At 39.2% G+C, this 10,895-nt stretch overlaps 1 protein-coding gene across 1 annotated transcript; it reads left to right on the forward strand.

Annotated features, from left to right (window-relative positions):
* The first annotated feature begins 328 nt into the window (after nt 1-328).
* Nucleotides 329-10,386, forward strand: LOC134405789 (vomeronasal type-2 receptor 26-like). The gene is made up of 6 exons (XM_063137044.1): nt 329-495; nt 1,791-1,968; nt 3,514-4,374; nt 7,796-8,023; nt 8,719-8,845; nt 9,485-10,386. The coding sequence occupies exons 1-6, from the start codon at nt 329-331 to the stop codon at nt 10,384-10,386; spliced, it is 2,463 nt and encodes an 820-aa protein (XP_062993114.1).
* Nucleotides 10,387-10,895: the final 509 nt, after the last annotated feature.

A 10,895-nucleotide genomic window follows, 5' to 3' on the forward strand; every position in this document is an offset into this window, starting at 1 on the left:
TTGAAATAACCATTATTATCCAAGTCCCTTGATAATGTCCATAGCTCCTAGCAAAATAAGGTGCTATTAATATCCCTTCTACAATTCAGAGCTATGATGGAGATAGTGAGGGGCCATCCATCTGATCACTGCTACCTAACACTTCACCTGACTACATTGAAATCATTGCATTGACTGAATGAATAGCCATTCAAGTCACACAATGTTATTCAGGTCCTCTTGAATATCATTGCAGTAATAGATTAAACAGTTTCTAGAAAGAAGCTCGTAATTCAAGATGTTGTTGATGGTGGTTTTGGTATTAGCACTATTATCACATGCAGTGTGCATGTCTCCTAGTGTTAAGTGTAGTGCCAGAGGGCTTCTTCCTATACTTCATAAATATTATCAGTCAGGAAAAGTTGACATTGCTGGCATTTCTTCTCAAACTTATGTGTTTTCACAACCGATAACCTATGAAAAACTTCCTTCTGCTGAACTCTTCGATGACCTCGCGTAAGGAATTCGTTTGTTAGTTTGTTTGTTTTTCAAAAAAATGATAACACAGATCTGTCCTGATAATATTCTTAAACAGGTTGGTTTTTCCTGGTAGAATAATGTGTCATGATTTGTATGACATATTTCTCTCTGTATTCTAGAACGGGAGCATACTGTACATCTGTCCATGCCACATGATTATTATAACTAGTATTACAAAGAGTTTTGTGGGATCATAAAAATTAAGAAGTTTATTCTGGTTTAAACAGAATAAAGTTTATGCCAGAATAAATTCATTAATCTTCAAGCCTCTTTGTTATTGCTTTTGCTGCAACAGACTAAAATGGCTCTAGACATCAATATTATTGTTATGCTTCTCTTAGTATCCCTTTTCTTCACAGTAGTTACAGCATTTACTCAGGCTGGGAAGAACAAGCCACTTTCTGTATGGGTTTAAGGAATTTCAATTGTTATTTAAGCATTTCCTGGTTATATGTAAAAATGGTTAACGTTTTCTACACTGTATTCAGCATGAATTAATGCATAATAGCATCCCTTCCCTCCCTGACCCCAACAAAAGAAAAAAAGTTTTGTTCCATAAATAATATTTGGAATAGCTCCTGTAACTGGTACAGAAATGGGTCCTATGTGAATTCTGTTCTTTCAAAACATACTTTATTTCCAAGCTTTTTTTATTCTTGGCTGTCGTTGTTGGTTTCAATTTAACATTATTTAAGCATCTCACTCACCCAAAATTCTGTCTTGCAACAGGCTGCTGTAGTTTTATAATACAAATTGCAGATTTTATTTATTTATTTATTTATTACATTTTTATACCACCCAATACCCGAAGCTCTCTGGGCGGTTCACAAAAATTAAAACCATAATAAAACAACCAACAGGTTAAAAGCACAAATACAAAATACAGTATAAAAAGCACAATTTTTGGTTATGAGATCTCATAACCACAAAACCATCTATTTGCATATGGTTTTGAAAGTTGTGGACATGTATCTATATGTACTAAACAGAAGCTTATAAAACACTGCTGTTGTTAGGCTAATATTCAAGGTATGCATTTCTGTGCCAATATAACCTTGTTGCAATATCTTAGATAAATATATTGTATGTATTGAAATATAGAAAAGGTCATGTTCAGAATCAGATGGCTATGATGCAGCATGTAACTCTGCCTTCAGGGTACTGACTCAGCACTACCAGCACATTCTGGCCTTGACATTTGCTGTAAAGGAAGTCAATGAAAACCCTCAGATCTTACCCAACTTCACCCTGGGCTTCCAGATCTACGACAGTCATTTCAGTGTGAGCTGGACCTATCTGGCCTCGATGGAACTCCTCTCCACACAGGAAAGATTCTTCCCAAACTACAAGTGTGACATCCAGAACAATCCAGTAGCAGTCATTGGGGGACCGAATTCCAATGTCTGTCTCCACATGACAACCATCCTGAGTATCTACAAAATTCCACAGGTAGGTCAATCTATTCCTCAACCCACCACTTTAGTGTCTTATTCAGATGCAACCATCTCATTCTACTAAAACATGGGCCATAGCTAGACCTAAGATTATTCCAGGATTGTCCTGGGGTCACACCTGTTCATCTAAGTGCCACACAGGGCATCCAGCACTCAGGCAGGGACGAACCCAGGATGATCCTGGGATAAACCTTAGGTCTAGCTATGGCCATGGTTTATTAGATCAAGAACAAACCTTTTAAAAGATGTGCTCCATCTCTCCTCCTTCCTTTTTCTCCTCCACCTTGAAATTGAAGTCAGAGATTGCAATTGAAAACTGCAAAACTATTTGAGAAGACCTGGGTTATATATAATTATCTATTTTTCTGATCAGGACTCTAAAGTGGGGGATTGAGGACCAGATTGGTATCTCATAAGTAGTCTGTGTTCTCCTGACAGGAGGAAGGTGAATCATAGTAAAGCCACAAAATGAAATGTAGAGTGCTTATCAGTTGATATTCTGGGACAAGTGTCACAATCTGAAATTATATCAACACAGCCACATGTACACACTTGCAAGTAAAAGAGGTGAGACAATAAAGTGACGACACAACTCTATGGATTGAAAACCGGGCCACATTTGTTAAATCTGATCTGCAAAGGGGGATTGCTGGGCAGCTATTCAACTATGGACTCATCTACACCACGCAGGATATTGCACTATGAAAGCGGTATATAGTAGGTGTCATGGGCCCCAACAGTTGTCAGTGCACTTCAACACCGCTATAAAGCAGTAGTGTGGCTCCTGCCTTTTATATACCACTTTCATCATGCTTTCATAGTGCAATATCTTGCTTGGTGTAGATGAGGCCTAAGCTGGCATTAGCTGGTCAGGTGAAGCATTCTTTGCCTGCTGGCTGTTGGTTATAGAATTGGCGCACCCAGGATTTCCCCATTTGGGGAAAGGGGGGACATCCCCTTACACATCCCCCTGGGGCCATGAAACTCTGGGTATGTGAGGTGAAATGTCCCCACAGGCAATCCTTATCCGCTCACTGGGGCCACAAAACCCTCAGTAGGATGCCCTCAGGCATCACCTGCCTCCGCCACCAATGCCTCAGAAGGAACACCATCCCTATCTGGACAAACACAGCCAGGCCATACCAGCCTCCCTAGGGGAATGTGACCAATTGAACTGAAAGAAAACCCACCAATCAACTAGAACTCTCCCACCCCACTTACAGCATGAAGCAAGCAAAAGCACACACAGCAAGCTAATTGGACTGTGTGCCGAAAAAGCCTGCTAGGCTCTCAAAAGAGCAACCAGATAAACCCCACGCTGCATACAGGGAGGGAGGAGGGGAGCATTGCTTCAAAGAGGCCAGGGGGAGGTCTCCATAGGCTACTATTGCCTAGGAAGCCCCTCTTCCAGCCAGTGGTACCACCAAGCCCTGCCTTCATTCAGAATACCAAACACGGATAGGGCATTTATTTGCTGTTACCAATACAGGAGCTTTTGGGGGGAGTTTCCTTTATTTATTTTTCCTTTTTAAATCTTTAGCTCACCTATGGCTCTGCTCCAGTACTGGATAATAAACAACAAGGTGCTTTCATCCACCAGATGTTCCCAAATGGGACCCACCAATATATGGGGATTCTTCACTTACTACTGCATTTTAGGTGGACATGGATCGGGGTCCTTTATTTTGACGATGCAACTGGAGAGAGGTTTGTACAGAATGTCCTTCCCCTTTTCCCTGAGAAGGGCATCTGCTTTGACTTCATAGAAAGATTGCCTAAACAAGGCTCTTCGAATGAAATTGATAAGCTTGTGGAGGAAGGGATTAAAACCTACAAAATTATCGATGGAAGCACTGCCAATGTATTGGTTCTACATGGTGAAATTCAGACCATGATGATTTTACGAACGTTGCTTGAAATTTCAAAAGGTGAGGATATAGCAGTGGAGAGAAAAGGGAAAGTCTGGGTCATGACAGCTCAGATCGATTTCACATCACTCCCTTTCCAAAGACCTTGGGATATAGACTTCATCCATGGTGCTCTATCCTTTGCCATTAACTCAGAGGAGATGATAGGTTTCCGGAAATTTCTTCATACCAAAAACCCGACCTTGGAAAAAGAAGATGGCTTTAACAGGGTTTTCTGGGGGAATGCATTTGAATGCTCTTTTCCTGACTCCACTTTAGACGAAAATGTTGATAATACTTGCACTGGGGAGGAGAGGCTGGAAAATCTTCCAGGCTCTGTTTTTGAAATGGACATGACTCCCCATAGCTACAACATGTACAATGCTGTATTTGCTCTGGCACATGCACTGCAAACCATGCATTTATTCAAGTCCAAACAGAGAGCAGTGAAGAAAGGACAAAGACAGAAGCTTCTCAATCAACTGTCATGGCAGGTAAACTATAAGGAAAAGGGAGTTCATTATATCAGCGAGTGCAATGCCATGTCCCAAACTGCTTAGATTGTGCATGCCCAAATTGGGATTATGGTGGCTAAAAACTTCATGTACCATAGCTTCATGTACCATTCAGGTGCTCCTGCTCATATTTAGTTCACTGAATATTATTTTGGTCATGCTTATTGATGGCATATTGTACTATGAGATATTTATGCATCAGTGATGGGTGTATTTATTTATTTATTACGTTTTTATACCGCCCAATAGCCGAAGCTCTCTGGGTGGTTCACAAAAGTTAAAACCATAATTAAACAACCAACCTGTTAAAAGCACAATTACAAAATACAGTATAAAAAGAAAAACCAGGATAAAACCACGCAACAAAATTGATATAAGATTAAAATACAGAGTTGGAACAGTAAAATTTAAATTTAAGTTAAAATTAAGTGTTAAAATACTGAGAAAACAAAAAGGTCTTCAGCTGTATTTATGTTTGGATAGGGATTTAGTCTAGAACTCTGCTTCATCTGATAATAACTGAGGGCTCATCTATATCAATCAGGATATTCCACTATGAAAGTTGTATATAAAAGGCAGGAGCCACACTACTGCTTCATAGTGGTATTGAAATGCACTTCAGGATTTACACTACTGCTTTATAGTGGTACTGCACTGGATTGGCAACTGTTGGGGCCCATGACGCCTCTACACCAAGCAGGATATAGCACTATGAAATTGGCATGAAAGTGGTATATGGTATGTGTCAATGGGCCCCAACAGTTGTCAGTGCACTTAAATACAGCTATGAAGCAGTAGTGTGGCTCCTGCATTTTATATACCGCTTTCATAGAGGAATATCCTGCTCGGTAGAGATGAGCCCTGAGAAGTAGGATTTTAACTTTGTTGAAATGTCCAATCTTGCAGGGTGTGTCTTTTGTACATGGGAAGAAAAGTGGGAAAGCAACATTGATTTGGCCTCCTTCCTATACTGTCTCTAGTTGGGCTTGTGGTCTGTGCATTATTCTACTTTGTATTGGGGGGAAGACAGGCCTAACCAGTGGAATTTTAGGATGTTTTTATGATGTTTTAATAATGTATACTATGTTTTAGATTCAGTTTTTTGTGTTTTATACTTATTGTTGTTCGCTGCCTCTATCCAAACAGAGAGGTGGGTAAGAAATAATAATAATAATAATAATAATAATAATAATAATAATAATAATAATAATAATCAGCCTAAATAATCAGGCAGCTATCCAAAACATGCTTATCATGGAGTAAATCCCACTGACCTCAATGGGACTTACTAAAGAATATCCAGGTGTAGAATGGCATTGTAAGATGCCTATATTATTTGTAATACATTTTGACCCCATCAGTTAAAGAATAAGGGAATTGTTTTAAATTCAAGTGCTAGAACACCCAATTGGTGATCCAGTATGACAAAACACCACTGTCATCATCAACAACAATAGCAACAGCAACATCAATGACACCACCTCAGGGACCTGCTTCATCACTCTGCATGGATATAAGAAAGAATCCTTATAAAATCATGTAGCAACCCACTCTCAAGCCCTCCTCAACATGTACTCTGGTCTCTCGTGTTGTGTGAACAGAATCAGAATAAATGGATATTGTTGTTTTTATGCTTTTGATGGTTTTAAAATTTTGTATATTTGTTTTTAATGTTCACTGTTTTTAACTTTTGTAAACTGCTCAGAGAACTTCGGATATGGGGTGGCGTATAAATGTAATAAATAAATAAATAAATAAATAAATAAATAAATAAATAAAATGTGCTAAATATTGTTTTGTTTTTCTTACTGGCTGTACACAATTCATATTGTGTTCAATATTCATTAATAACATATAATTAATGCAATAAAAGATCTAAACATTTTTGAAAAAATGTGTTTAAGGGTCAGCTATTTACTCCCAATGTATAAAGAAATACTATATATTTTCCTCTTTGCTTCCTTTTGAGTTTCATGTTCCATAGTAGCTAAGCTTGCAGACTGGAACTTGCCTTGACTTCATTTCTCATGTCTGTTAATAATTCTGTTAGTCTTTAAAGCACCGTGTGCATTAATGTCATTACATAGGTCTTCATTCCCTTCAGTAGTGCACTGATGTGGTTGAGTAGCAATAGAACTGGAGCAAAATAGTTACCATTGTGATTTATTTATTTATTTATTTATTTTATTTTAAGCATTTTTTTTATAGCGCTGCCTCACCATTTCTGGCATCGAGGCGCTTTACAGTAACACATAAAACAATTCCATTAAAATTGAGAGGGAGGGAGCGGCATGCTCAAAGGAAGTGCAAAAATATTTTTAAACCAAAAGGAGGCAACTCCCCATTCACTCCCCCCCCCCAAAAAAATTAAAAAAATAAAATCAGGACATCTAGAAATGCACATAAGTCTGGCAGCCATATAGAAAGACTTCTGCTAACACAATGGAAGTTTTCCTTGCTCTACTGCAGTATTCCATGCATCTCCCAAAATATGTGATACAGAGGACACCACATCCTTCCATGGAAGGTTTAGCTGGGCATAGGGGGTGTTATCAGAGGGGAGGAGATAACCATTACACCACTGGTTCTGATGTCCAGTGTTCGATACATCATTCACTTCAAAATAAAATGGAACAAAGTGGGTGAGTATTTCCTTGCTTGAGCCTTTATATTGTCCAACAGGAAGGCATGGCTAGCTAAACGTAAGAATGCTGGAGAAATCTGAGACAGACTAAAATAAATTCAGATTTCTAAGAATCTGGCCTGTTGAATCCACTGTGGACCAGCCTTCCCATGCCAGATCTACACCAAGCAGGATATAACACCATGAAAGTGGTTTGAAAATGGTATATGGAATGTATCATGGGCCCCAACAGTTGTCAGTGCACTTCAGTGCCATTATAAAGCAATTGTGTAGATCCTGGCCCAGACCACATGGAGTCCTTGGACTTCTGGATTTTTAAAACTTTAACTTTCCTGAAATTTATGCAAATCCATTGGCCGAAAAATACAAAAGTTTCTTCTGAGATGGGGGAAAGTCGAATGGAATAGGGGACAAGACGCTAAATGTTACGTACCAACATAAATTATGCAAATTATTGTGAAGAAATTACAATATTGTGAACAAATTATTATTATTATTTGTGTATTTTCTGCATAATGGATGCCAGAACGAATGACACAGCATGATCTGTGAAACACATGTGGGACAGATTTCACAAAACCCAAACCATGATGAGGATTAAATTTTAAAAGGATTATGAACCATAGTTCTGTTATATGAAATACTACCACTGTGTAGTTCATATGAATCTCAATCTCTCTCTCTCTCTCTCTCTGTCTGTCTGTCTGTCTGTCTCTTTCTCCCCCTCATACATTGAACAAACCTTATGCATTTTAGCTCCACTACGTTCTGAAAAAGGTTTCATTTAACAACAGTGCTGGTGAAAAGGTATCCTTTGACCAAAATGGGGCATTAATAGCTGGATTCAATGTCATCAACTGGGTCACATTCCCAAACAAGTCTTTTCTTAGAGCCAAAGTTGGAAAGATAGACCCCCGTGCCCCACAAGACAGTGTATTCACCATTCATGTGGACAATATTGTGTGGCCTAACAGCTTTAACCAGGTAGGGATCCATGCACATTTTGGGATGTTTCCAGCTATTTATTCAAAATTGAACGAGTGGTTTACTGTTCAGACTCTGAAACATCTATGCCTCTTTACCATGTTAGTTTGGTGAAGCTCATTCAAACCAAGATGTTACACTCTAAGTGGCCTAAACACCAGGCACAAATATTCAGCTATATATTGGGCTTTGGAGTTATTGAGAATCTATGTCTATCTTCAGAGGAACGCCAGTTATAGATCAATATGCTAAAATATTTAAAAACCCAAAATGCACACTACCCATCCTATTTAAAAACAACATATTTTCTCAATTTCAAAGTAAAGTGAGGCCCTCCAGAAGCTGCTATTGTCATTTCCCATTGATGTGCCTGGAAGCCATTTTGTGATAGTGCCATCAAAAGTATCTCAAATTGCCAAATGCGCCTGCAGGCAGAAAAAATGCTGCCTTCCCCTGGGATAAGATATTAAGTAAAGCCTTGAGTTGGTGGACTTATTTTCCCAAGATGTTAATTGTATGGCTGAAAGATTTCAATCAAGGTGGAAGTTCCAACAGTCCTCTGTTTGAAATTATATTCTTAATTCCAAATCCATTATGCCTCACAAATTCTTAGCCATAAATCAAGGTGTATTATACAAATCTGGGAAACATATTTTCTGAGAGTTCAAATATGCTGCTCTTTCTTTTATCTACAGGCACAACCACTTTCCCTGTGTAATGAAAATTGCTATGAGGGCTTCAGCAGGAGAAAAAAGGAAGGGAAGCCATTTTGCTGCTATGATTGCATTCAGTGTCCAGCTGGGAAGATTTCAAAGCAGAAGGGTAAAAGGTGTCATGGATACAGTAGCCAAATCTATTGGCTTTGAGTCAATGAGTGCACATGAAGGTCTTATTTGTTCATTGCCCTAGAGTTTAAAAGATTGTTCATTGTTCAGTGGTGATAGTTATTGTTGGTAAGAGATTACAGCCCATTATAACCATGGATGCTTGCATGATTTTGTGTATCATACTTCATTTGAGTGGGACAACACCAGTATTTCAAGAAATGCATAAATCCAGGCAAGTTGCAAGTAGAAAAATAACTCACCATTTGTGACATCAAGGATTAAACTGTTTGTAATGGGGTTGTGTTTCCCATTAAGGCTAGGGTCTTAAGCCATGGTTATACCATGCCTATGACTTAGAATCATAGAATAATAGAGTAGGAAGGGGTTGAGCCCAACCCCCTGCATTGAGCAGGGGGTTGGACTCGATAGCCTTGTAGGCCCCTTCCAACTCTGCTATTCTATGATTCTATCATTCTAAGGGGCCTATAAGGCCATCTACTGCTTCTTGCAAATAAAGCTTGAGGGGTGCAAATGTATGGTTCAGATTTTGATGTAGTTGCCGTCATCTAAGGCTTTGCAATATAAGGGCATATTCATTCTATTGAACAGAAATGCTTATATGTTTGTTTTTCAGATATGGATGACTGTGTTCCATGTCCAGAAGGTCGATATCCAAACGTTGTCCAGAATTCATGCATTCCAAAATATATAACCTTCCTTTCTTACAAAGAAAGTTTGGGTACCAGTTTGACCATTCTTTCTCTCTCCTTTTCTTTCATCGCAGCTTTGGTGCTTGGCTTGTTCATTAAGCACCATAACACTCCCATTGTCAAGGCCAACAACCGTAACCTCACCTACACTCTTCTCATCTGCCTCATTCTCTCATTCCTTTGTTCATTTCTATTTATTGGCCAACCTGACAATGTATCATGTCTACTTCGACAGAGTGCATTTGGCCTCATATTTACAATGGCTGTATCATGTGTGTTGGCCAAAACCATCATTGTGGTTCTAGCTTTTCAGGCCACCAATCCAGGGTCTAAAGTGAGGAGATGGTTAAGGAGACCATTGGCTGGCTCTATTGTCCTTTCCTGCTTTCTTATTCAAGCTGCTATTTGTACTGTGTGGCTGGCAATGTTTCCCCCATTCCCCCATTTTGACATGTACTCCATGACTGAAGAAATTGTATTGGAGTGTAATGAAGGCTCATCTACCATGTTTTACAGTGTCCTAGGCTTTATGGGATGCCTGGCTATTGTCAGCTTCAGTGTGGCTTTTCTAGCCAGGAAGTTACCTGACAGTTTTAATGAGGCCAAATTTATCACTTTTAGCATGTTGGCATTTTGCAGTGTGTGGGTCTCCTTCATTCCAACTTACCTGAGTACAAAAGGAAAATACATGGTGGCTGTGGAGATCTTCTCCGTCTCGTCCTCTGGTGCTGCATTATTGATTTGTATATTTTTCCCCAAAATCTATATTATTTTGGTAAGACCTGAATTGAACAATAAAGAGCATATTGGAAGGATAAAGAATTAATATATAACCAATCATCCTTAACACAGTCATGTTGCAAGCAAGCATGTGTACACCATTTGCTGGGGAACATGGGTGGGAGGGTCCTTTTGCACCATGTCCTGCTTTGTTGGTCCCTGGTCGACAGGCACTGTATGGCTATGTCCTGATAGCTACAGTATGTGCTGCCTCCAGTATCAGAGACACTAAGCCTATGTTCTCCAACTACTGGGGAACATGGGCAGGAAGGTTTTGTTGCACTCATGTCCTTTTGTGGGCTTCCCATAGGCAGCTGGTTGGCCACTGTGTGAACAGAATGCTGGACTAGATAGACCCTTGGTCTGATCCAGCATGGCACTTCTCTTACATCCTTATGTATAATTCTATTTGGGTCATTTCTTCCCACCCCACGCTACGTGCACATGAAATTAATTGTTTGGGAATTCCAAAGGGATATCTTTAAAAGCAGCCTAAAAATAACTTAGAATTAAAATAAATTTAAAAAAGGAGAGGAAGGGCAGGTTCATATGGGG

This window comes from Elgaria multicarinata, chromosome 11 (genome assembly GCF_023053635.1).
Source record: "Elgaria multicarinata webbii isolate HBS135686 ecotype San Diego chromosome 11, rElgMul1.1.pri, whole genome shotgun sequence".
NCBI classification, from domain to species: domain Eukaryota; kingdom Metazoa; phylum Chordata; class Lepidosauria; order Squamata; family Anguidae; genus Elgaria; species Elgaria multicarinata.